Source organism: Strigops habroptila, chromosome 4 (assembly GCF_004027225.2).
Source record: "Strigops habroptila isolate Jane chromosome 4, bStrHab1.2.pri, whole genome shotgun sequence".
NCBI lineage: Eukaryota > Metazoa > Chordata > Aves > Psittaciformes > Psittacidae > Strigops > Strigops habroptila.
The window spans coordinates 27,591,573-27,619,076 of record NC_046358.1 but is presented as its reverse complement, the minus strand read 5'-3'; the positions used below and the strand labels follow the sequence as shown (position 1 = coordinate 27,619,076).

The 27,504-nt window shown below is 42.1% G+C and overlaps 1 protein-coding gene across 1 annotated transcript; it reads right to left on the bottom strand.

Annotated features, from left to right (window-relative positions):
* Window positions 1–10,578: 10,578 nt before the first annotated feature.
* On the bottom strand, window positions 10,579–25,545 carry DDX24 (DEAD-box helicase 24). The gene is made up of 9 exons (XM_030482999.1): window positions 25,399–25,545; window positions 24,254–25,006; window positions 21,147–21,524; window positions 19,319–19,472; window positions 18,418–18,933; window positions 16,215–16,290; window positions 15,440–15,628; window positions 13,337–13,466; window positions 10,579–11,529 (listed from the first exon to the last, which is right to left on the bottom strand). Exons 2-9 carry the CDS (start codon window positions 24,981–24,983, stop codon window positions 11,282–11,284), a joined length of 2,421 nt encoding a protein of 806 aa, XP_030338859.1. The 5' UTR covers window positions 24,984–25,006; window positions 25,399–25,545; the 3' UTR covers window positions 10,579–11,281.
* Between the last annotated feature and the right edge of the window lie 1,959 nt (window positions 25,546–27,504).

The window sequence follows — 27,504 nt, the reverse complement described above, 5'->3', positions numbered from 1 at the left end:
AGGCCGTGGTTGTGATAAAGACATTCTGGAAAGTAATTAGTTGGCTAATTGCTACTGAGTTTAGCTGGGTAAAGCTATACCTAAGATAGAAGATGCACAAACTGTATTGCATCCATAAGCACACAATTCTGAAGTCATCAAACGCCAGGGAGAGATGGACACGGTTAAGTAACTTCTTTCTGACCATCTCTTTTCCTGCTACCTATGGAAAAGAAAGTGCTGCAGTTTTGCCCTCTGGGAACCTCACAATGAAATGCAACTCAGAAGGCATTCAAAATTCCCTCAATGTTTTTTTAAGTGCTTCAGAGCGCTTGGGTGTTTCACTCTGGAGAGAAAGCACAAAGCTCTGTTAAAACAGATGTTAGAGTTAACATTCCAGAGGTAAATGAAGCATGAAGTGCCTTAATATATTTGCCTTTTTCTCTAATTAATAAGCTGCTATTTAATCACAGCTTTCATAAGCCTCTGTTCAGCTGGATCTGCAAGAGCAAGATGGCATCTGCTTGTCAGAGCCCAAAAACCCTACTCGCATATTTGCAGCAAACAGATGATCTTCAGTACAAGATGCCAAAACTATGTGCGACCAGAAAAGAGCAAAGGAAAAAAGGCGTATTCAGTGTTGGTGGTTCTTGCTGTAGGACCAACTTTCGTAAGGGTCATATAGATGTTTTAATCTAAAAAGTCATCACACTCCACGACACAGAGGAAGGACACCCACCCCTTTCCCCCCCAAATAATCCCACAAACCCACCAATTCCAGTCAGCCTGAATTTTACTGTAATTGTGTAAGTAAGGCACCAGAGTTTCAATTCTTTTCCCCAAGCCAGTAGAAACAATAGAGCATTTTACCTGACATGTGTATGGCTTCAGAAAACACAGAAAGGCTTAAGGCTTACAGAAAAGTCACTCCTTATGTTTGCAGAGTCAGTACACTCTGAAATACGGAGCCTGCTGCTTCCTGAAGGAGACAGAATACTGGCCTAGGTAACCCTTTGACCCAGCCAGGCAAGGTGTCCATGACCACAGGCATAACAGGAGGGCCACTTGCTAAGTAGAACTCTTGCAAACAGTGCTGATATTTTGATGGGAACCTAAAAAGCACACCAAAGCAGCAACATGCAACAGCCTGAAATATCTTTAATGCCATGTGATGCTTTCAGTATGGCTGAAACCCCCCCCCAGGCAGCACAGCCAGGCTGCTGCATTTAGGGGAAGGGCAGCTGAACACATCTTTAGGGCATTGAGCAATGTGCCGCAGAGGTGCTGAAGAGGAGATCTCCTGCCTGATGCACCTCCAGGCAATGCTGCAGCTGCCTGGTGGCTGCATCTCTGTTTTACGAAGAGCCAGATGGATCAGCTGCTCAAATGCAAAACGTTTCCTATAGAGAAACAAGCCAAGGAGCAACAGCCAGTTGCAGAAAATTGGACAAATGTGAGCAAAGGTGATGATACTCTGAGAAACCAGCAAGACTCCAGGAAACTTTTCTACTTGCACTTCAGCTGTGGCCAGAGGAGCACAATGTAACAAGCCTGATTGTCCCAGAAAAGCCCCTCCTTTCTCTTTTTCTGTCAACGTTTTGGACTGTCCCAATCTTCACCCAGTCCTACTCCTCCTTGCTGCGTGTGAGGTGAAGGTGGGTGCCGGCAGAGCCACCAGCACCGAGGCCAGCTCAGACACACAGCTATCACCAGCAGAAGGGTGACAGGAGGAGTAGCCAGCCTTCCATTCTGCTCAGCAGCAAGGTATGCTGGCTGCCCAGGAAGTGCGATGTGGGAGGTTTCGGCAATATAAGTAGCTGTCATGGTAACGCTGGATTAACGGGAAGAAAGGACAAGTTTAGACCCTCTCTTAGCTCCCCATAACATGCTCCTGCATGCTTGGGAAAAGGGTATTGAAGAGGCTCTTCACAGAGATGAGTTGATGGGAAGGTACAGAGGATTTTGCTTGGAAGAGGAAGGGAAGGGAAATACATGACCCAGACTAGGAATCCCCTACCATTAGTAGGATTAAAGTTAAACAGCACTGTCCTATCGTAATTTTTTTTAATATCATGTTAGCAGGAGACACTTAACAACTCAGATGTTTGCTATGTTATTGTTTCCATGAAGTGAATTATCAGCAGTGTAGTTACTATGAGTATTTATCATCTTTCAAGAACTCTTCTTGTCTTTTCAATCACTGCAGTGCAATGACAACTGGGAAGACTTGGGTTTAATGCAACAGCCAAATAAATAAATATGTAGAAAGCTGCAAATGTAAAAAGAAGAGAGATATTGATAGGAATTTATATTCAGCCATGGTGATAACCAGCAAAAGATAGTGTAACAACTCATGCTCTGTTATTGTGATAATGCCTAAGGAAAAGGGACAGAAAAGTGGAGTGGTAACTACAGCCATTGGTGGGGGACTTCGAGACAGAAAATGCTGAGGCAGAACTGAGAGGAGAGCAGGGCTCTTTCTTTCATCTTACTGTATTTCATCTCCCTCTTGCAAGGAAGAGGAGGGATTCCACAAGGAGAATATCCACTGCTCGTGCAGCAGCATCACCCTGGTGAAGTTTTGTACATGGGACAAAACAGTATCTTCATAGGAGACCTCTGCATGACACTAATATGGCAGTTATCACTGTACCAGCTTATCCCTCAATGTATCCAGTGCTGCAATGTGCTGTGCACTTTATAATCCAATAGCGAAATGAATTTGTTTACTTAAAATTCAGCTCTAGCTAGGGAAAAATGTACTATCATTTGCCAGGATGGATAAAGCCAATGGCTGAAGCAGAAAGAAGGCCTATTTGCACAACAGCAGCAGCCTTTTGAATTTGAAGGTTTCCTTCCAGATCCTGAGAAAAGCTTTTGAAGGATTATGGCATTTTTATGCATAGGGCACACACACAGAGTGCCTGATAGTCATCATTCACCACATAAAGCCAGAATCTTTTAATGTTTTAATGGAGAATGATGCCTGTCTATCCCCTAGACAATGCAGCCTCCTGAACTCCTGGGGTTCTAAAATGACAAATTATTTGACACCCAAACAGGCTCAGGCTCATAAGACTTGGACAATCTTTTGCTCAATGTTTGTTAAGCAACCAGCACACAGAGGCCTGGTCTGCACCTGGTGGTTCTGGCTATATTAACGGTATTGGATCAGTAACTAATGAGAGCTGTCAGGAATTGGCAAGCTCCACTTGTAAAGCTGTCAGTCGAATCCAGTTCCACCCCGCAACGCTCCAAGTTATTTAATCAATTTTCCTAAATGAGTGTTTACTTTTCACATTAACTCATTTGGAAAGTTATGCTGATAGCTTAAAAACAAAGCAGAGAGGGAGAACATGTAGTTCTAGCAACTGCAAGGTCACAGAAAAATCTTTTTCTTGAACTCCCTCCTCCCTAACTCCTGTGCTTTGGCCATTCGGTAGAGCAAAGCACATTACCAGCCCTGTGCGTACCTGTGCATTAGTTCTCTCTAATGCACACAGATGCCATTCATTCAGGAGCCTGACTTGCTTTTCAGAGCATATAAAATGGTCATAAAGTACGCTAAAGAGCAGAAATGTTTGTCTATGGCATTTGTTTGCTCAGCAGTGGAACCAGTGTATCACGGCTGTTTGTTCTTGCACCATAACCCAACCGCAGGAGGCTATAGTACATTGTGAACTGAATTCTGGTTTCACCCTTTGTATATGAGGAATAGTTTGATTAAAATGCAAGAATAACAAAGACAGCTTACATTGACATACAGTAGATAAACCTTTCGCAGTCACTCTGATGCCTTATGAGAGGCAGTTTTCCCAGTCTAGGTTTTTGGTTTATTGTTTGTTTTCTGGTTTTTGTTGGGTTTTTCTGTTTGGTTGGCTTTTTTTTAAATAATAAGGCTTTGCAGCATAATGGAGTATAATGGAAAATGCAAGTGTTTTCTTCACTGAAAGCAGAAAGCTGCCCCCTGGCTATTAGTAACACTCAGACTTTTGTGTACAGAAAAGTGCTGGGATAAATGATGGTACCCTTTTCTAATAAAACAGTTCCTGATAAATGTTAGTCAATGCTTATTTTTGTGATGTTATTGATCATATTTTAAACAGGAGAAAATAACATGGAATTTCAACTTGATAAAACTGTCCTGGTTTTTACACTCCAAATATCAGGTCTCAATCCCCTTCTTTTCCTTTTTATGCCAATGAACCAATGTCACTTTTGTTGTCCTTGGATGGGAAATAGGAAGAAGAAAGGTAAATCTGTATCAGGGATCCTGTTTCAAGTCTTCAAGGCAGGTGCATTTTTTAAGCTGAGATTTAGTTGAGATTGAACCTTGAGATTTTCTTGTTTCTTTTGAAATATGCGATGACAATAGTTTTTCCAGCTCACAGTTGTTTATCATTTCATAATCCTTACTCAAAAGCTAGGTCCACACCGCTGCCCTGTGGCTTATTACACCACTCACCTGGATCCTGTAGTGGGAGGGAATAATTCCTGTGCTAAAGCAAACCAACTAACAAACCAACTAGCAACTATCGTAGAAAGCAGCAGACCATTAGCCCTGGGTCACCCAACAACTGTGTATATCCCACATGAAGTAGAACTGATTCTTAAGTAACATGCTACAAAAGTGTCCCCACAAATAGTGCATTGCTATGAATGAATGATTTTAAATATGGATAATATTATCTTAAAAAGATACAATGTTTCGAATCCAGCAACTTCACTGCATGTTCCCTCAGATGGTGAGCCACACCATGATAGTTCTAAGGTAGTGTTTCACTCCAGCCACCTACAGGAAGATCTGCAGGATCAATCTCTAGAGAACTTGAATCTAACCTTTTTCACCGATGCATCTTCCTACTATGTGAATGGAAAATGACACACAGGTTATGCAGTAGTGAGAAATTTATAGGTACTTGCAGCAGAACCTTTACAACCCTTGGTGAGTGCCAAGGGGCTGAATTAACTGCATAAGCATGAGCAGTCTTGGGGGGGATGTAATCAGTGGGTAACTATTTATACTGATTCTGAACACACTTTTGTATTGTGTCATGCAGCAGATATGCTATTGAAAGAACGAGGGTTCCTTACTTCAGCAGGAAAGAGTATTTCCAATGGAACTGAAATTCAAATGCGATTGGAAGCTATTAAGCTTCCAAGGGACATCCCTATAGTACATTGTCCAGCTCATACCAAAGGATCCAGCAAAACTGAGGTCAATAATCAAGCTCAAATGTATGCAGAGGTTACTCTGGAAGAACATGCTTGATGGGAATGTTGAGAGGCTTTGTGGAAAATGAAACTGGAATTTGGACTCCTGGGGGAAAACCCATTTTACTAAGAAAATAGACTAGGTGGTTTCATGATAAAACACATAGACAGATGACAGCAATTGTTAACCAGATTGAAAAAATGTGGGCAGCCCCCGGAATATGTGGGCAGCCCCCAGAATACATATGGCAGTAAAAAAGATTGTGAGTTCTTGTCCCACATGTTGGAAGTTTTCCGATGCAAAACCCAACCAGGAGATTGGAGGACAACCATAAGCATACTTCCCATTCCAAAGACTGCAAATTGATTATGTTGACATGCCTCTTGCGAGCGAATGCAAGCACCTGCTGATAATTGTGGATCAGGATGGGCAGAAGCTTTTCCCACCAGAAAAGATGATACTATGGGAGTGGTCAAAGCACTCTTGAGACAAATCATTCCCAGATACAAAATACCTGAAACCACAGAATCAGATAGGTGTTCTCATTTTTCAGTGGGAATATTAACAGCATCTATAAAAGTTTAGGAATACAATGACAACTACACATTCCATATCATCTGCAGTCCTCAGGACAGCTGGAAAGAATAAATAGGACCCTCAAAAATAAAATTGCTTGAGCTTGTAGCCAGGTAGGTTTGAAATGGTCTGAAGTTTTAAGGACAGTGCTATGGGATATTAGAAATACCCCTTGCCAACCTCTAGCATTGTCATCAGCAGAAATGGTGTTTGGCAGGCACTTAGCTGTTCCTGGGGCCTTTGTCCCTGCTAGGACCAGCCTCTTGGATGGAGATGAAAATTGGACTCCGGGGTACCAAAACTGGACTTTGGAGGTACCAAATTTATATTGGTGATACAAAAACATCTACAAGAAAAGAGGGCACAAGCCAGACACTCTCAAGCAGTATCAAGCAGATTCAGCTGGAACGCAAGTACATGACATCCAGTCTGGGGATGCAGAAATGATAAAATTCTACCCTTGCAAAACAAAGTTGGACCCTAAATGGGAAGGTCCATATATTTTGTTATTAACCTCTTACTCTGCTGTAAAGGTTGCAGAAAAGGATAACTGGGTTCACTAGTCTCATGTTAAATGACTGCCCAAAGAATATGAGTTTATATGCACCATCATCAATCCCACAGGACTCCATCAATCCTAACTTGGAGATTGAAACTGGGACTGTTTGAGCTTACAAAGGCTGAAGGAAATCCCAGGATAAGGTAATTTTTCTCTTCCTTCTAGAGCAACCTGGACCAGGGAGTCATCCACTTCTTGATCAAGTGGACCAACAGAGACCATAAGTCAAGGACAGTGTCCTGTTTGGTCCTTATAGAGTGGTAACCTCTCCAGGATCACTTCCAAGAGGGAAAGGTTTGAGATGGCTCCAGCATGGTTGGCTTTGGTTATCCTGCAATATTTGTGGTCAATGTCATCCTGGGTTAATAAATAACTGTTACAAAGGTCATTAGTAAAACCACCACAAAGGTTGGAGCGGGGGAAATATAACCAGAACAGGTACAGCTGGATACATAAACTGGTGCTGTGTATGCAGGTGGTACCAACTGCCCAGTGAAGAAGAGTTAGCCACGAGCCTTAGTAGATTAAGATTATCCTCTATACCTTCTTAAAATAGGAGTAGAGTTGTTACCTTAGTTCTGGTACTAATCCTTCTTTGTATAGAGGTTTTGGTTCCTTTTCTTATCTAGAAACCAAGAGAATGAGTTAACTTCACAAGATCAGCCCAGCAACAGTGAAAATGAATAAGAAATCAAAAGATCATTGACCCAAATTAAGTGATTGGACTTTGGGGATCGAATGATGGGTGGTACAGGTATAATTGAGGGGTGTGATCTGGGGTATGGGTCCCATATATATGTATATAGGTGTATATATATATGGGTGTAGAGATATATATACTGGTGTAGATATTCCCATGAGGGAAGGAAAATAAACTCTACTCCTAGAGAAGCATCCACAGTACTTATTAGACTGATATAATTCCATCAATAATAAAAGAACATCAGACCTCTTATTAGCCCAGTGGTACCAAAGCCCGTGTATACTTGTAGTGCCCTTTCTCCTTTTCCAACCCAGGATTTGGTTCTGCGTTCTGTAACTGCAGCCCTCACCTACAGAAATTTGGCAATTTGTACCATCTAAAGTTGGTTGCTCTGGAAACAGGCTACAATTTCTTCCAGCTTCGCAGCAAGAGCTGTTGAACTCCAAGACAAACAAGCGTAGCGGCTGTGTTCACTTGCTTCCCCAGGCCAATGAATTTACCTCAGGAGTTGCAGATTATTTTCCTCTTTCTCATTATCCACTCTGTGGGACCAGCCCCAGGAGAAGCTTTTGATTGACTTGAGAAAATGCTGAAGCCTTGAAGTACTTTTCACAAAAGGAAGCTGGAATAGGAAATCTTATACTGGCCAGAAGAATATCAGACATCTGCCCAAGTGCCAGAAGGAGGCATGGAAAGGGTCTATGGATGGTTACAGAATCAGGACCATTTCCTCAAAGAAAGCCTTTCTGTCTGGTGCCTTTCTTCTTCTCCTCAATCGTACGACCTCTGACGTCCTACTTTTCTGCAAGGACTATTAGATATTACTTACATACTGTTGTCTGCTACATTATCAGTCTGTTATTAGTTACTAGGCACTAGTTACTAGTCACTCAACTCATGGTCTTCTGAGCACCTTCATTCACCAAGCCATTCACCAAACAATCTGGAATCACTCAGGCACCAAAACCACACCCTGCTAGCACAGGACAAAGCAGTGGGTGTTTTAACAACGAAGAAAGCACAGCTTTTTTTTTTTATCAGATTTTCCTCCTGGTGTCAGGCAGTATGAAGTGAGATCGTAGCCAAGTGTCCTTTCCCTTCCTCTCTCCCCCTTAGGGACCTGGATACACAAATGACTGTGGGAAGCGTGCCATACACGGCCCTTTCCAGTAAGGTGCAAATTACCTCTCTATGCCACATGGCCAGCTGTGTGCCTGGGCTGCTGGCATATGGCAAGGCACCACTCCAGATCCTGCTTTGCTAACTTGCTGGATTATTAACATACAGGGAAGGAGGGAAAGAAAAGGCATGGGGAAATTCGGAAACTTTGCTTCTAATGTGTGAGATCCTGTCCAAACTATCTCCTCAGCAGATGTCTTACACTACAGGGACTCTTCCTTCTCTTCACAGGAGTATGGCAGACCAGGAACTCTGCAGCAAGGATGATGTCAACTGGCCCTTCTTATTCACAAAATGAAAAATGAAGGCTCAAAAGCTGTTAGGATTTCAGTTTTCTATTACATAGTACTGGTTGCTCTGTATCAGCTTGTGCCCTACTAATACTCTCCTGAACTCACACTTTCATTCATCTACTTGGAAGTTGCTGTGACAACTTCCAAATAGCCTAAACAGACTTAATTAATCCTTTAATTAATGGGTATTTTAGCAGACATAAGCTGCCACAAAATTACTTGAGGCCTTGGTGTAACTGTTGTGCCAGCAGAACATTACGGAAAAGATTTGATACAATGTATTTCATTAAATACTAAAATTTAACTGCCCAAATGTATTTGATATAAAACTCTTCATGTCTAATTTGCACCAGTGATGCACATGCAAATGATCAGAGCTGGACAAAACATTCTCCTTGGCCTTCCTCTCTTCCTGCAGTAACCTAGGTCCCATTGGAGGAGGGCAACTAAGTGGTACTATTTTCCAGTTATTGTTTAGTAACTTGTTTAAATTAGGTAAAACAAGTATAAGGATTTCCTCTAGGTAGAGGACTCACGGTATGCCGTTAAGGACAAGGCAAAGCAGGAGGCCTCAATAGAGCTTTCACAGCACGAGACAAGTATTCTTTTTAAGACACCAAGATATTTATAGGGTCCAAGCCCCGCTTGAGCTCCTGTGCGGGTGCAGCATCAGTAGATCAAGCATTGAGAACTCATGCTGAGTTCATCAGAGGCTGTGGGAGAAAACCAGCAGCAGAGCATGCCCCACAGGCAAGCATGAAGGTGGTGAGGAGGGCAGAAGTGTCGTGCTCCATCTTGGGGAGACTTAGCAAGACAGTGGGCTGGGAGCGTGAGAACTAGGTTGGTAAACACAGGGAAACAGAAGCAGTTGAAAAACTTGACAGCAATGATGGAGAGGAAATAACAATCCTCTCACTGTCACCCAATTCAGTTCTCATAATTACATGGAATTATAAATTGCCAAAACTATCCTGCCTTATGCAAATTTCAAACAAGTGAGGAGATGCAGAACTCTAGTGTCAGGATCCAGCCTTGATTTTGCTGATGAATTGCAAGCAATAACGTATCACAAGATGCAGAAAAGGCCGACCTGGTCTTCAATCCCTTCAGCGATGCAAACCCAATGCAAGTTTCCTTTCCATAATGTAAGAATGTGATTAAAAAGGCAGAGAAAAGGAATGAAGGCATGCTTGCCTTTGCTCAGTTATTTTTTCTTTCAGCTTTCCTTACAAGGAACTGCCTTTAAATTCCATTTTTTCAGATGTCACATTAACTTCAAAGATGTGTCATCTTCTCACACGGGTGAGGAAGCAGAACCCTACCATCTCTTCCCCCACAAAACTTCCCCCTTTTACTCTGAAGGCCATGAGACAAACAGAGCGATGCAAGGAAAGCTTCATACATAATTGATAAGCTCTCTATGCTTGTGTCACAGCTCTTCAGTAAGGCAAGGAAGCAAAAGAAAAGCCCTCCAGAGATGGGAGGTTGGAGAGGGCTCAATTACTTATATTGATGAAAGAGTAAAGGCTTTGCCATTCTCACATACCCAGCAAGTGGTTGGAGGGGGCACTCAACTCCATAGACAGATTGCTCTTTCACTAGCTGAGTAAATTGGTGCCTCCTGGCACCAACACTGGTTCTATACTGTTTGACGTGCAAGATCTCAGCCCGATCTAGAGCTGACAGCTGAAGGTTCCCTGTGCTCCCATCAGCACAGATCCCACTGCTATTTCTTACCTTTTGGGTGCCTTTCCCCTCTCCTTGCCTGCTAAGTGCAAACAGCATCTGCTACGAGGAATTTAGAAATCTCAAGTGACTGAAAACAGACACAGACTTTGGGTTTTATAGCAGATACATTTTAACAAAAATTCAAAATATATTTTTCTGACATATTTTTAAAAATATGTTTAAAAAATTATTTGCTCAGGTTAGGTAAAATGACTTACAAGCGTAATTCTTATGAAGCACTCTTCAGAAGTGACATTTCACAACATCTGCTCCACTCAAGCAAAGGTTCTAACATGCTTTCAAATACAGACTTAACTCCAAATATTAGTTGATAAAACATTGAGTAGCAACACTTATTCCTCAAAAATCTACACATCTTCCAAGGTCAGTCCTGGCCCATTGTCACTTTGACTTTTTTTGCACATTCTAGAACATATTAACACCAGACTAATGGAATTAGATCCAGTGGAGAACAGAGCAGAGAAATATTATCAGAGGAAAAAGAAAACTGAGAGAGATTTCCATAACCACAGTTATAGACTTGCTGGTAACACTACCTATATTTGCTGCCTTTGTCTCACTGAACTGGCTGCAGTAAAAGCCAAACCTCCCACTAATAACAGCCCAGATTGTACTTGGACTGTATACAGCCTATGTACCCCTGTCCTTTAAGGACATTGAAATTCAAATCAAGTTCTGTTTAAATCAAGTTTAAAATTCAAATCAAGTATGCCCACAGTGAATTTTACCCAGTAGCTTTTACCCATCTCACAAAAGGGAGTAATAAACAGAGTGATTTCAAAACAAATTAACTTCTATTAATACAGAAAGCAAGAAAAAATCAGTAAAAAAATAAGAAAACAAGATCCAAGACAAGACTTAACTGTAATTTACTGCATGTTAACTGAGTCCTTTAAATCAACATTTTGCTTTGTGCCTGCAGAACCAAGACAAATCCTCTGATAACTACGTGTCTTTTAGCTGAGTTCCTCCATAAGCACTGGCAGCCTTGATAAGGATTGTCCTTGCTTCCATCACACTAAGTCATCTCATCCAGTTACCTGATTTAATTTTATTGATTTCTTCTTCTTGGCTTGTTGTTTGGACACAGTACCCAGAGCAGATTTTGAAATGCTCACTGACGTCTGAGGCAGGAGTAGTTTTCCAGACTGTGTTGGGTACTTGGTTTTCATAAGAACTTTAAACAGTGGCTGGGACAACATACGTTTCAGTTGTTTTTTCATCCCCTTCAGTATCTTTTGCTTCTGGCTTTCTTCTTCCTCACTAGTTTTTCTTCCTTTGGGCAGAAAACAATGATATGGAATGTTACAACAAGAGAAGAACTTGCATTGGCCTCTTTCATCAGGCTTTTGTAATGCTACAGTGAGATGCTAATCTCATCTTTGTCTCTCTTAACAAGGTCACAACTCCCATACAGTCTGCCAGTCATTTGTGACACTTTCAGATAACCCAGGCTGCCCACAAGATAACAAGATCAAGAAGAATCCTGACTACTGAGCAACTATAGTCCACGTACTATTCTGCTAAATCATTCAGTTGACTTTCAACCCTGAATGGACTCAGGAACAAAAGGAAAGAGGGTCCAGAAGATAAGTTCTTAACCCAGGGCTTCTACCTCAGGCAGAAGCCGCTTCTGTGTATTTCATTAGTTTATGCATGCCTTATTTCAGCATCTGTAAAACTGAAAGTCCTTCCTCCTTATACATGAACACCAATGAGGTGTTCAGATTTAATAACATAGGAGAAAGAAGGGCGTAGAAAAGATTTGAGAGTTAACAGAGTCAGAGGCTTGAACTGGAGAAAATAAATGAAGTCAAGGTTGCTGTGATGTAAATTGAAAGGACATTACTAAATCCTTTGTAACAGTGTAAGAGGCATTTCCTTTATGGGACGAATGACTGTGATTTTAATTGGTCTCCAACAAACTGCAGAAGAATCAGAGACTGAATACATTTTAAAGCATGAATCTGGCAAGATTCTGTGTGGCAATTACAAAGTGCTTCACTTGAGAGCCACAACTTACTTGGACTGGATGTGCTGTTTTGAAACTCATTCCAAAGCACAGCATACTCAGATTATGTCAAAACAAGACAGCAGAGTGCTAATTATCTGAGAGTGCTCCTGAACAGTTTGGACTGAGACAATTAGTGTTTGCTTGCAAAGTGGTTGAGAACAAGCTAGTCCAGCCATGAATAAAGAAAAAAATTAATCTGAACATGCTTCAAAATTTAGGCATCTGCATATTTAGCAGCTAACACATTAGAGACAACTTAAGCTGAAGTGGCCCAGGCAGCACCCCTATTCAGCATGCCTTCATAGAACTGGTAGGAAATCATACCTTCAGCTCCTAAAATTTGAATACAATGTGGCATCCTACAGTGCATCTAAGCATTGCAAAACTTCATGGCACTGAACTAATAGGCACCTCTAGCTGCACAGCCCTATTCTGTGCAGCCCTATTTTGAGAATACACAGCCTGCATTCTCTCAGGCACTGACTTCAGAACATTTAATTTTTAAAATGTAAGAAATTATTTACTTCTAAAACACCACCAAAAACCTCAGCAATTTGAATCTAAGCATTGGCTGTTTAGCCCACACAACTCAACCTAAGTAAGGCTCACACAATTTTGGTGTTAGCTAGCACTTCCTGGGTGTTCCCACACAGAGCTGTCAGGCTCCTGTCCTGCTGCCTGACTACAGGGGGCTGAGAGACATACAAGTAGAGAAACAGCTTTTTCTTTGAGGAGACAAGACTCAAGCAAGTAGTTCTGGGCTCTTAGATTACTTTAAAATGTTTGCCAGAAGCTCAATGGTTCTTGTCCTACAACACGTGGACTTGTCTGCAGCTTGCCAGAATTGTCACACCTCACTCCCTCAGCTCCAGCACTATCTACTGCACAATCATCCTGGAAATACCAGCATCACTATGTTCTAAGTAATGACACTCCTTCCCTTCCCCTTCTGCCTTGCAGGTTTTAAGAGTTTCTCTGCCACGGTGTGGCTGCTTCTGAACACCAGTTCTATGGGACTAGGTGAGCCCCATATGTTTATATCCATAAACAAGCAAAAATTTCCACTTGCCCATAAGCATGTCATCATCAAGATCAATCTCAAGAGCCTCTGCAGCTTGCTGGAGCCAGGAGTTATGTTGCTTTGCTCGACTGTTGAAAAATTCTGCCTTCTCAATCTGCCGTGCCAGATTCATCCGCTCCTGCAAAAAAAGTACATTTTAGACACTGTGATCAGGTTTAAACTTTGGGCGCTTTAGCAGAATCAGCACTTGAGAACATGCACTGCAATGCAACCGAGGTGCAGAGAGACACTTCTGTTCCCTATTGATATCCCAAGCAGATGCCTCACTTAATAGACCATTTGCTGAAGCATTCTCCTCCTTCAGATCCATGATCGAATCTGACTTCTAAAACATCTCAACTACTAAACATGCCAAAATGTTAACTCCTCGTTCTTTAAATGAAACATTACAAACACTTCAGAGACATCAAGGACAAACCATGATTCAGACATTTCCAAGTTACATGGTACACCTTATAGGAAAGTTACTAGTCTCAGCAATAAGGAGCAGCCACTAGCTTCATCCCACTCTGAAGAAGTAAGCTCCTGCCACCCATATGGAAGAAGGTATTCCTGTTTTCAGAAACGCACCTGGATCTTGTTTAGGCATAGGACAAAATGTCCTGTCCTTCTTCCCAGATGCACACAGATAGAACAAAGATGTCCAGCAAACCTAACATGACCTGCAGCCTTCCAGCTAGGCCAAGCTGTCTTAGATCCAATTCATTATGGAAAGAAAATCTGCACTGACAATGAATAATAACCAACCCATTAGCAAGTTCTGTGGCTTGGAATGTGCCTGTGGTTACACAAAACAAACCCTGTGCTGGACACCCTCACCACCCCTACTGAATAGTCTGGTGCTACACAGTAGCTGCACCAGCTAGAACTGCCAGATAATTAAGGAGCAGAGAGAGAGGAAATTAAATGTGCAGTGGACTAATAAAGCAAGTCAGTCACATCTTCTTAGACCATCACAAGAAATTTTAAACAGTTTTTCCATCTTTGTAAAACTTGAGCTCTCCTTCAGACTTTCCTCTACCATGGTTCACCAATTCTATTCCTCTCCAGTGTGAAATCCCTTCACACTTTTCCTGAACTTGAAGGGAGGCAAGCAGAACCAGGGAATGAGCATGCCAAAGGGACAGACATAAAGAACCCGTAGCACTATTTGTCCCAACTACAATGGCTTTGTGACTAAGCCCAGGGCAAAGTGTAAATGAGACCTGACCCATATGAAGGGCCTACGAGGCTGAAGTCCTGTAATTACAATTACAGACATCTTTTCTAGGGAGAGGAGCTCTGTTACAAATAGGAGAGATCGTGAGATGGTGGCAGGAAAATCTGAGTGTGGAAACAGTATTTATTTACCTATTAATTGACAGAGCATGATAGCAGCAGAGAACTACTCATCAAGAAACACAGAAGAGACCTCTGAAGAAACACTCTAAAAACAACAGATTTCTTTCAGTAACCAGAAACTTTTTGGTGGGTGGAGGGGGCAGACGGAGGGGGAGATGGGGGAAAAAAAAAAAAATAGTCAAATTCTCTTTGTTACAAGAGGAGAAATATGAGACTGTGGAAGCATTGCTTTGATTTCTTCCTCTTTCAGAAAGCTGCATCTCCTGAAAGGTTCATACTAAACACCCTTTTGATGGGGTTCAATGGACTCATTGTATAGGAACTTTTGAAAAAGCAGACAACTCACTACATCAACTGAGAAGAGGCAGACAAAGACCACTGAAGATCCCTGGACCTGCTACCATTCTCTAGTCTAACACTTAACAGAGCCATCCCAGCACCTGAGCCACAAACCATACTTGCTTCCCTGTACTGTTTTTGGGAATCCAGCTAACAGAAGCTCTACATATCAACATGCAAGAAAACTGTAAGTGATATTTAGGTTTGAACACCTTTCTTGGGCCAGTTATTCAAGAGAAATCATAAATATTGTTTAAAATAAGATAAAGTGTGATTAACTTCATTTTCAAATCCAGGTCCTGAAGAGTAAATTTCATCGAAAACCTGGAAAGAACGTGATGAGCAATGCAAATGTGTATTATATGTAAGCAAGCAACTACTCAGGCTGCAAAGAGATTGTTGTTTCTTTACCTTGATAGAAGTCATGCACTTGGTTTCAACTGGGAAAAATGGCAGCTCTTCACTCTTCTCCAATGTCTTATAAATTTTCCTAAAATTGATCAAGTCATCAGGGCCAATGAGCAGTAAGCTGAGGCCTTCATTGGCAGCTCGGGCTGTTCTGCCGCTTCGGTGTACATACAGCTCAGAAGTACGAGGGACCTGAAAGTATTCAGGAAATACCATGAAGTTCACCATGGAAAACTAGCAGGAACCTGTCGTGCTCTGGCCAAGAGCTTGCCACAGGACATTGTTTTTTATATACACATGGTACATTGGAAGTAACACAGCTGAAGGTAATATAAAAGACAATGCCCAGAGACACTTTTTGTTCTCTAGTCCAGCACTCTTCTTTGCATAATCTTTTGTGAGTCCCTCCTAACTTCAGACCCTCTGTCACTTAATTTGCAAAAAATTATATGTGTCTTCAGAGCAGAGTTATAGGGCTGAGTCACTTGACACCTTTGGAGATAAAAGTTAAGCAAAAAGCACAGAGAATCATATCTGTTATGTCATTCCTCATATACAATCACATATTCATGAAGTATTACCTACTACAGTCAGTCACTGCAACAATAAGATCCTTAAGTAAAAAGCACTAAGTACAGTTGAATTAATGATGGTTAAATCTCTATACTTGGGACCATACACAGGACCAAGAATCACAGATTCACTGTTCAGGGTTTGGATCAGTAAAATTTAATTTCAAAACCAAAACAGTAAAAGCAAGAAAAAAATCATATTTAACCTGGTAGTGGATGACATGCTGCACATTGGGAATATCAAGGCCACGAGCTGCAACATCTGTTGTCAGGAGGACGCAGCTGAGAAAGTGATAACATTTAATGAACATAAAATTGAAGAGTAAACCATCTGCCAAACAACATAAAATACAGCAACCTAGAATTCTACCACAGCCATTTAAGGAGCAGATTTGTACTATATCATCTGCTGGAAATACACTACTTGTTTGGCCTTACAGAAAATAACACTGAGTATTATATCAGAGGCAGTCTTGAAACAGCAATTCTTAAAATAAAACAAAAAAAAAATGCAAATGCTACTTTCAGCAGGTCTATTCTGTTTACAATAAAGAAATTCACTACCTTTTTGGATTCTGTTTTCCCATGCTTTTATTCTCTCCCAATTCACATGAATGCTAGTGCATACCACTATTCAATAACCTAACCCAACCACTTGGAAGGGAGTATGCTCCCCTTCATTACATTTTTCAGTGCTCGGCTCAGGCTGGGTTTGAAAACACCTTTAGCTTGATACGACATTACCATTAACAACACAGCTGACCTTTTGGCAGTACAGACAGTTTCACCAGCTGAGAATCACATTACTAACTTTATAATTAAGAGCTTTTGGGGGCTGAAATATCTTCTACCAAGTTGCACGCAAATAAGTTCTCTCAGAAAACTAAAAGCTAGAATTATGGGGGGGGATTCTGTTCTGACAATTAGTATTTCTCCTTACTCCTACAAATGAAGAACTACCCCCCAAAAAAATGAACTTTTATATAAACATGAGAACGACCTTTTACATAAACAGTCTACTACAGAGAAGGAAGTCTCCTTAGAGTATGCAACAATTTGTTTTTAAAAATCTCCCAGCAACTGAAACGAGTTACTTGTAGGTGACAGGAATTGGTTAAGATTTTATGGCATCTGACTGTATGCTCTCTTGCTAAAAGGCTCAAAGGAGAAATAAACTCAGAAAAATCTATGGCTTGCAATCTTCAAGATGTCGTGATAGATGGCCTCATAGATTTCTTCTTGCCTTGAAAATCTGCAGTCCCTGAAAATGCTCTAGCTGGCCCAGACCAATGCTATCAATACTACATTTTGCCAAGGAATACTGCAGATCTGTCACAGCAATTCAATCTTTGTTCTCCCTGCCTGAGTCTATTACAAAGGCACAAATTCCCACAGTCAGACAGCATAGCAGCACTTCACAGCAGCACTAAACTGAGGTGTCTGGATTATGGAAGTACTGAGACCACCAACCTCCTCCCAAAGGCCATTCCAAAGCGAGCAGGAAACAGTAAGACAGGCCTGCATGGGTAAACCTGACTGCCTACTGCTGCTGAAAGGCACAACTACCCCTTATCTTTTATTGCTGTACGATACCTTGATCCTCAGGAAGCTAATTCATCTAACTAAACCTGCAATACCCCAGCCCAGCAAAAAGTGGTTAGTTTTCTGACGGCTTAGCAAGATGAAACAACTTACAGAACTATCAACTGAGATTCAGAGATAGGATACAGGAGCAGAGAGGTGTGCAGGATGGTTATAAAGCATATGGCTGCAAATGGGGCAAGTGACAGCTCCTTCAGTAGCAATGAGCTGCCAGACCACAAGATAATTAAGGCTCCAAGGGACCTCACAAGGTCTCTAGTATTACCTCCTACTCAAAGCAGGATGAGCAATAAGGTTGGATCAGGTTGCTCAGGGATGTATCCAAGCGAGCCTTGAAAACTTCCAAGAACAAGTAGCCTGTTCCAATGCCTGACTGTCCTCACGGAGAAAAAGCTCTTTCTTATACCCAGAACCTGTAGTTTTAACTTGTACCTGTTATCTCTCATCCTCTTGCTATGCACCACTGTCAAGAGCCTGGCTTCATCTTCTGCATAACCTTCTTTTAAGATATCAAAGGGCTGCCATTACGTCTTTTCCCCAGGTGATATGCAAACCCTCAGCCTCTCACCCTTACAAAGCCAATGCTTCTTGACCATCCCTGGTGGCCTTCCACTGAACTTGCTCCAGTTCATCATCTCAACCATCCTGTGAAACCTCATCCTTAATTATTAATACCCTGGGCTCATGAACGGGGGACTTGCTTCCCCAGCTAACTCTCCCAACCTGCTCCTACTCTAACAGAGCTGTTTCCTCTCCCTGCTACCCTTTACATGATTTCCTCCACTAGGAAGTAGAAAATCAACTCACCTCTCTCGCTCAGCAAACCTTTCCAAGTTTTTCAGCCTTTGCTTTTGGTGCATGTTGGCATGCAAAGGAAGAGGATCACAATTTAAGATTGTGAGAAGAGAACTGAGGCGTTTTACACAGTCTATGCTGTTCGCGAAGACCATGGTTCTTCCAGGATACTGGAGAAGAAAATAATACAGATAATAGTCCTTCTCGTTTGTATTACAGTGGATTCTGGTTTCTGTCAGTGTCTCGACAGTAGCCTCTTTTCTTGTTAAGTCTATTACTTTGGGTTTGCCCTTTATTCCTATTTTTTCCATTAACAATTCTAGTTTGGTCTTCTTGTCCATCTTTTTAGCATTCTTTTTCTGTAAAACTCTTGTGGGAGTCTGATGGACTAAAGTTAAAGTGGCAGAAAAAACAAAAGTCTGTCGTTGAGGGTTATATTGTGAATCATTTAAAATTTCCAGCAACTGCGACAGCTCTAAGAAGTGACCTTTCTCAACCATTCGGTCTGCCTCATCAATCACAAGGCACCTGTCAAACAGAAAACATACAGTAAAAATACACTCCTGCAGATAAATACAAATCTGATACACTTAAAAAGAACTTTTCCTCCTAAATACATAAGGGAAGTTCTGCATTTAAAACCCAAAGAAACACCAGGTACACCAGGGTAGCTACACTAGCCTTACACATTTCTGTTTGAAAAATCAGGTTTTTAAAGGAAAAAGGGTGTGTTTGCTACTGGCTTTAACTGACATTTCCCTCCACCAATATAACCACTGTGCATTACAATAAAACAGTCTGACAAAGAAGTGATCTTACGTAGTCTAAATTATTTGATCAGTTAGTAAACACAATCAGCATGCAGTGACGCCCAGTTCAGCATCCAGCAGTTAAGTCTAAAAGGCACCGTTACCTGAGCTGCCGAAGATTTGAAAGATGTGGGTGTCTCTCTTTAACTAACTCCCACAGGCGGCCTGGGGTTGCAATTACAATTTCTGGCTTTCGATTCAGCACACGTTCTTGCTTCTGTGCAGCCATGCCTCCAACTATAATTGCAGTCTTAATGCCTAGAACATGTAAATAACAGTTTTTATCTCAATAATTTATAAGTGAATGTCTTTACATACATCCACCCAAAGAATTATTTTAAGAAATCTGCACCGCAACTTCCAGCGAGCATTTTGGCCAGCAAACTTCAGGGGTTTTATGTAACACTGAACGCACAGCAATGCCCTCAATTTTACACAAAAATCCTCATTATAGCTGGATGCCAAAAATAAAATAGTTTTTCTTTCACTGTACGTATCTTCTAGCAGCAGGAAGAATCACATATGCCCACCATAGCTGTTAGCTTTGTTTACCCATATTTCAGAATCTCATGTTTTGTCAATGGTATCTGCATGAACAAGCATGTTCCTGTTAGGAATAACCAGCAGGCCCCTCCAAAAATAAGACTGAGAAATGCTTGTCTTGCTAGTAACTGCTCATTTTCTATGGAATAATCCTAACAAGAACACCTCTGCCCAATTAACAATTTTCTGGACTGCACAGCAGCACAGACCCTAAGTTAGCTTTAATTAATTTGCTCAGGTACTAAAGGGAGTTTAGCTTTGGAAGCAGAGTCCACACATGGCTTATTTCACCCTACTTCTTCAAAGACTACACCGGCCCATGACAAACTGAATGCTAGTGTGCAAGATTCCTCCAGTATCTGAGCTACCACTGCTCTCTCTTCTTTCTTATTGTGGAACCCCATGCTTCCAGGTGGGTATTCTTTTCAAAGTGAATTTGAGACAATAAAGAAAGCCCTGCTTTCTATTTCTCTTCTGCTGCAGCAACTATACATCACTTGTGCAGCAGATTTTTATGCACAAATAGCACTGCTCCTATCAGAACTGTACTGACATTAATTGAGGAGTTAAAATTAGCCTTGCAATTAGCTGTAGACTGATGAGCACAGCAGGACGTACAGACACCAAAGGAAGATGTGCTTAAAAGCAGTTCGCTGTGCTACATATCCTCATCAATAATTACTTCTGTTGGAGAAGTGGTGAGTTGTTTCCCAATTCTCCCTATCTTGAACAGTTTCACAACCTCACTCAGTCACTTAACAGATGTGCTGACCTCTGGTTTGGAAGAGAAACGAACATGATGGAATGTCTTTCATGAGGCATGTTACCCAGCAAAATGCTGTGGCATGACTGCTGCAGGTAAGTCAGACAATCCAGCAATACCTTCTACCCTTAAAATTTATGGCCATGATTTCTTTTTCTTATACACAGATAGATAGATGAAAATGATACATATAGATATATCTGTATCTATTAGCTACATAGATTGATACACCTGTCAAAAAGGAAATGATGATCTATATTTTTTATATATAGATATAGATATATAAATTAAATGATTTTTCATATGTAACCTACATTATCCAAAACCAGGACAAAGTTAGCTGTGGCTGAGTACTGATTCTGTGTTGCTAAATCACGAGTTAGTAGCTATTTGAAAGAAGAAACAATTTAAAGCAAAATATCTCATATTAACTCTTTACTTCCGCATGCATCCCACTGAAGAATCTTAATGTATTTCTCAAATATCAGTGACTACAAACCCTAGTCCTGCAAAAGCCACCCCAATTTTATAATGTGGAAGAAACTGTGGCACACGTTCTGGCTCAACACAAATGCTAAGACCCAAACCCAGCGTAATCTGGGACATGGCCCAGGGGGTCTACATACCTGTAAACTTTGCAACTGCGTCAATGTGGTGTTTTACTTGTACAGCTAATTCTCTTGTGGGTGTAAGGACCAGTCCTAAAAGCGGCGTCTTCTTATGGGAACTAACAGTATGAGTCTTATCATCGGAATCAAATTCAAAATTTTCCAGCACCTTCACACAGCCTGTTGTGAAAGATGCATCATCTTCATCTCCGCTATCTTCAGCCTGCTGATGGGTTAGTTTTTCTGCTTCATCCTCATTTTCCCAACTTGTTTCATCATGATGCTGATGGGAGTCTTTAGAAACACTGTCATTTCTGGTTGTTGAGCTATTTGATTTTTGCCACTGCAGCACAGAGTGAATCATTGGAATTGCAAATGCAAGCGTTTTGCCGCTTCCTAAAAAAACCAAACAAGAATAATAACACAGACCAACAAGTCATTTATTTGAAAAGATGAGAAAAGCAACAGATAATCGCACACTGTTCTTAAAACATATAATTGTAACAGACACACACTATCGATCTTTAGAAGATCAGAAACTTGCAGCAACAGCATCTTTCCTCCCTGCTCCCTTTATAAGTCTTCTTGAGGTCACTGATAGCATATTTCCTGGAGAACAGGTATTTTTCCAATCACTAGCAGGTCAGGCAGATTCATTTGTTCTCAAAGTGTTTTTAAAAAGCTGCAGTTGCAGCCAAGATATTTTTATGCCCATAAGGAGAATATCATGCCCTAATTGACAGTTCCAATCCATGTTCTCCAAATAAGGGAATGGCAAATGAGGCCAAGGACAAACTGGAATGTACTTCAAGGATTTGCTTCCATCTTCAATTTACAGCACTGTGTTTACATCTAAGAAACTGTATTTGGAAATACTCCACTGTCTAATCTCCTGATCTATCATCAACTCACATATTTACAATCAAAACATGTAAATCTGATCTAAAACAGATAATGCACTTTGGAGAGGAGAGGGCTGTCAAATATAAAAATGCCCCGACTTTAATTTCAGGGGTCCACTGTACAAAACTGTGAGTTGCATTCCTGCCACATATTCCCTTCTGAACTGTCACTAATAAAGGTATTAGGAGAAGCCTGGTAGCACATCCACCCCAGTTAAGGTTCTCATCAATACCAGTTCATCGACCACAAAAGCAGCATTCAGAGCACAAGACAGTATTACACCAGTCCTGTAATAGGCCACTGCTGGGAAGCAGTCCTCTGGAAATCTCAGATCAGCTCCCTGAACATTGTTTGTCCATATCACAAACCCATAATGGTTTGCCAAATTTAGCATCACAGAATTTTGCCTGTTTAGGCGAGAACCTTAATATTAGTTAATACATAGCTAAGCCCAGTATCATTATCCTGACTAACACTGCTGTGAAGTCTCTTCGTATCCCCTTCCCCATCTTTCTGCGCGTCTGGGAGGTCTCTTACGATTTCTGCCTTTGAAGCAGAAAATGTTCATAATATAGACTTGCAGAGCGCTTATATAGTAAGATTCTGCATTACCGGAATATCTGTTTTTAAGGTGAAGAACACTGCTGATCTTGAACTAAATATAATGCAATTTGGCTGGTGCAAATATCAGTACTGCACCCAGCTAGATTAGGGCTGTGATATTCAGAACTATTCTGCGGGCACTAGATTCACCCACAAATTAATCAAATAATCATCTCACAGGGCATGTTATCTTCACAATACACAGGTCACATACCGTAGCCAGACCTGCAACACCAGGAGAAAAGTACGTCTTGGTAACCCCCAGACATTACAGCTCAAGTTAATTCATGCTCTTTTTATTGGTTCTAAATCGTAAGATTTTTACATAGATAAAATTGGGTTCCTTAATCAAAAACTTCACTAGTTCTACATGGTAATGAACGGAACTGGTTAGATCCATTGCAGAAACAAGCCTCGATATTCCCTGCATCAGATCTCCACAGGGATCTACTGCTATATAGATACTGCTGTACCAAAATCCTACCATTCTTTATGTTACTACTGAAAAGGGAAGATGAGTAGTTCTTTCACCTGTCATGTTTCTCCTTCAGGCCCAATGCTATGGGAAGTGCTAGAATGTAGGGGTAGGAGGCGGAAGAAAGCCTCTCCCAGCTGCAGCATTTCCTTACGGACAATTGTCCACATCTTCTCTCAAGTTTCTACAGGAACACTGATGACCCACTGGGCTCTCTGGGGAGAACCTGGCTTTCTCTCATGAAAGAAACTGAATGAGCAAACCACAGTCCTACTGCCTCGGTGTTACACAAAACTAGACAGCAACAACATGACCTGCCACCAACCATTCCGCAGCTAGAGAGGGATTTGCTTTCCAGCACTGCCCAAATGGCACTTTTTTGCACCATAAAACCACCATTTAAATTTTCAGTTCCATTTTCAAAAACTCTCCCTGCAGGCCTTTCTAATCTTATTAAAGTTAATAGCACGAGCCTAGCTTCTAATTAAAATAAAAATGCAAATGACTGCATATCTTATTAGTTACCATACCTTCATACTCAAGAATAGTAAATGGCTTTACAAAACAAGCAGCGAGATAAGGCAACTGGAACAGATGAAAAGAATGCAAAGGAAGCCTTTAAACCAAGGAGCTTCCAATTATGCTTCCTATTTTTAGGGTTTTTTTTTTTTTTGAGAAAAAAAAAATGTTCCACTGCTACAGATGACAAAACTTCAAAGGTATGAGCAGCAAAAAAAGTCAGAGGGAATGTAATGCTCTGAGACTTCATAGCAGGAAGTAAAAATGGAGCTTTCACAAAGGCTAGCAGTACTCAAAGACAAAGGTAGGAGCTTATCAGAAGATGGACATGAGACAGCACCTCTCTGTTCCAGTCGTATACATTACAACCATCAATGTAATACTCACTTCAAGCACAAGCAGTGAGAAGGGCTGGTGACCACACAGAGGGCAAGCCCAAAGGTAGAGCCTCTTTTGCTACAGTAACGGCCTAGGTCATATTCACACCTAGCACTGTGCTCCAAGCTAGTACTGAATCCTCTTCAGAGGAACCCACTCCTATGCTTTGCCTGTAATCACGAGCTGTGTTTAAAGAGAGGGGGATGGCAAGTTCCCAGCACATACAACTAATTTAACAGATTTGTACCTGTTTCTGCAGCACCAAGAACATCCATATTATCTCGGATGGCAGAAGGCAAGGCTAAGGCCTGAATAGGAGTTGGAGCACTAAACCCCAGGTAGCTCAAGGCCTGCAACACTGGTTCAGGTACAAAGAGGTCTTTCCATGCAGACACATCAGCTTTACGATCAGTTGAGGCAGACAGAACTTCTGTTGTCCAGTTTTTAACTTTTTTAGAAGTAGGTACCGACAGAAGAGCTTCCTGAGCTTGAGAAGCCTTATTTTTAGCTACCTTCTTTTTCTTTTTCTTTGGGGCATCTTTGGCACTTGACACACTGTCTGCCACAGGCCCGTGGTCCTCATCATCTACCAGTTCGATTATTTCATTACACTTTGCCTCTCTATCAACTGGCACATCAAATTCTGCTGCAGCGGTATCATCGCTTTTATCCGTTTTGCTTCTCAGATCTTTGGTTTTCTTCTTCTTTTTGTGAGAGATGACAGGTTCTTCTTCCTCTTCCTCATTACCTTCTTCTGAAATACTCTCAGCCTTTCTCTTCTCTTTTAATTTTCCCACTTTGGAAGAACTTACTTGCCTGTAGTCTGTAAGTTCCTCCAAACATACTATATTTCTAAACTCCTCTTCAGCAAACAGATTTGGGTCGATTTCCACAGTTTTCCATTTTCCAATTACTTCAATGCCTTTTTGTTTCAACTTAAAAGAAGATCTGAATCTCCCTCCTTTCCTGGCCTTCATTTTTACCTAAAAAACCCCCAAACCTGGGGGTAAAAAGAAAGCAGAGGATCAGATCAAAAGAATGAGAACTACCTTGACGATACTCAAAGAAATGAGAATGCAGAACACAGCTCAACCTCCCCTTCCTGTATTTTTTTGAGCTATTATTACTATGAATGGCCTGAAGAGTGAATACAGCAGGCCAGGCCTAAGGCCTTGCTCTTGGAACAGCTCTGGGGATAACGCCAGAGTTGCCGGATAAATCCCCGGAGGCCGCGAAGCGCTCCCGTCCCTGTCTACCCCGGGCCTCAGTAGGCCTGATCCGGCCTCCACCGCCGCACGCGGCAGAGCTCCGGGCACCTGCGGTCGGCACCACGGGGCCCCACCAACATGCATCCCGGGGGCGAGGGGCTCCCCCGCCATCCCCAGCGCTTACCGCGCTCTGCAGCCCCGGGACGGAGAGAGGGAGAGAAGGAGGGAGCGGTCCGGCGGGGCGCTGCCGCTAACCCCGCCGGCCGCCGCGTGCACTCCTGGTCGCCACCATTGCCGTGTGACGTCACCCGCAGCACCACTAGCGCGTTCCGGGGTGGGTCGCCAGGAGGGCGCGGCGTGCGCATGCGCCCTGAAGGCGGTGGGGGCGCTGTCTTCCCGAGGGAGGCGGTGGCCGGGCCCGGGTCTCGTTACCCGGTGCCCCGGCGGGAGCCGCTCGGGGGCTCGGTGTGTGGGATCCGGGGGCTGGGAGCTGGCCCGCAGAGCGGAAGGCTCAAGGGCAAGCGCCTGCGGTAGCGGCGGGTTCCCGCGCCGCCCGTCGGGGAGGGGAGGAGGGTGCCCCCGGGGGCGCGAGGCGGCCTGGCTGCCCGGTACATCGGCTGGTTCCGTCCTTCACCGCGGCGGCTGGCTGGGGGCGGCGGGGGTGCTGGAGGCTGGGCCCTGCTGGTGGGCGCCGGCATCTGCTGTCTCTTCAGAGGTAAAGCAGGTGTGCTGGTCAGGGGTGGGGGTTGTTCTCAGCGAGACATTAGTTTAGGTGCTCTAACACGGTCCCTAAGAGTGCTCCAGACTCCCTCACCGTTTGGCTGTATGATTGACCTTAATGAGACAAGCTTTCTAATATATAAGGTACTAACGTGAAGAAATGAGGATACACCCTCTTCCTTCCAGTTTTTGGGTTATGATAAAGTAGCACCTGCTTGCTGGCGTTACTATCAACATAACTTGTTACTGCAGCCTACACTCTGACCAAAGCAAACAGCAGGCTAGCCGTGGCTTGCAATCCTTTGGGCTGACAATGCGGATTGTGACAGCCACTTCACCAGCATGGAAGAAGACATACCTTTTTTCTTAGTCAGGCACTGCCCTTACCTTTCACAAGAACATTAGTAGCTATGGTGTTGTTCATGTAAATACTACTACTAAAGGGTAGATTAGACATACTGCTGCGGCCCTGAAAAGAAGAAATAGGAAAATTTGTTTACCTTACTGCAAGTGAAGATTTTATTTCAGAATGTAATCAACATCTTTATAGAGTATTATTGTGTGCATAATGCATCTCATTCCAGAAAGAATGCATAAAGGGCCTCTTAAATTTCAACTCTGAAATTAGCAGCTAAGGTTGAATGTCATTGGCATTGCTCATTCAATAAAAAACTTGTTATTCATGCTTGCTTATGTGTTACTGTGTTGTTTATTATTCCCTGTTCAGAAGACTCTTGTGGGTAAAGTAATGCAATTTAGAGAGAAGTTGCAAACAGCTATAAAAGCAAGCATACCACTGAGGTCACAGCATGATTTTTTTCCTCCTGTGCCATCAAGTGCCCTTGGCAGCTTGCTCTTGGTGTGGGAAGAGGACGTCATAAATTATATACTATGATAATGGAAGATTTTTATTTCTGCTGAAAAATTGGCAAATACTCTGAACGGCTGTTTTTGCTATGAGAAGTGGGGAAGAGAGGAAAAAAAGCAGGAGGTTTCTAGGTGGTAGAGACCAGGACAGGAGATTAAGGTGCAATTACAGCAACAACTACAATTACTTCTCTGTGGCGCCTGCAGGTGCCTGCTTCTTGGTTCTGTGAGGGCACAGGGAAATGGAAGGTTGTTTTGTTTGCTGTGTTGGTTTTTTGTATGGGTTTTGGGGTTTTTGTTCGGGGTTGTGGTGTGTAGGATTTTGTGGTTTGGGGGTTTTTGTTTTGATTGGTCTTTTGTTTGTTTGTTTGGGTTTTTTTTTTTCATCTGTTAAGGCCAAGGGCAGAAATAAACATATTAAATATCTCTAAGGCCAGTCATCCTGGTCTTGAAGTAGAAAGGTAAAATCTTGGTTCTCTCAGGCTCGAGGCCTTTGCTCTCATATTCAAAAGTTCCGGAATATTGTGCTAGGACTGACAAGATCTTAAGACATAGCATCATAAAAATAATAACTCTGGGAGATGGTTTGTTAACTGGGCAAGAGTTTTAGGTTGGATTCTTCTGTCTGTCTTCTGTAGCATTCTGGAACATTTTTTCCTATGTTTCTCCAGTTTATTAGTTCTCTATTGTTAAACCTCATTTG

Bases quoted from the DNA above. Each gene is read 5' to 3' on its own strand.
- DDX24 (XM_030482999.1), bottom strand. From the start codon at position 24,983: ATGAAGGCCAGGAAAGGAGGGAGATTCAGATCTTCTTTTAAGTTGAAA. The intron at 21,525-24,253 runs GTACAAATCTGT...TGGTTTTTTTAG, and splicing joins TCTTGGTGCTGCAGAAACAG to GAAGCGGCAAAACGCTTGCA. The intron at 13,467-15,439 runs GTAAAGAAACAA...CTTTTTTTGCAG, and splicing joins AGTGCATGACTTCTATCAAG to GAGCGGATGAATCTGGCACG.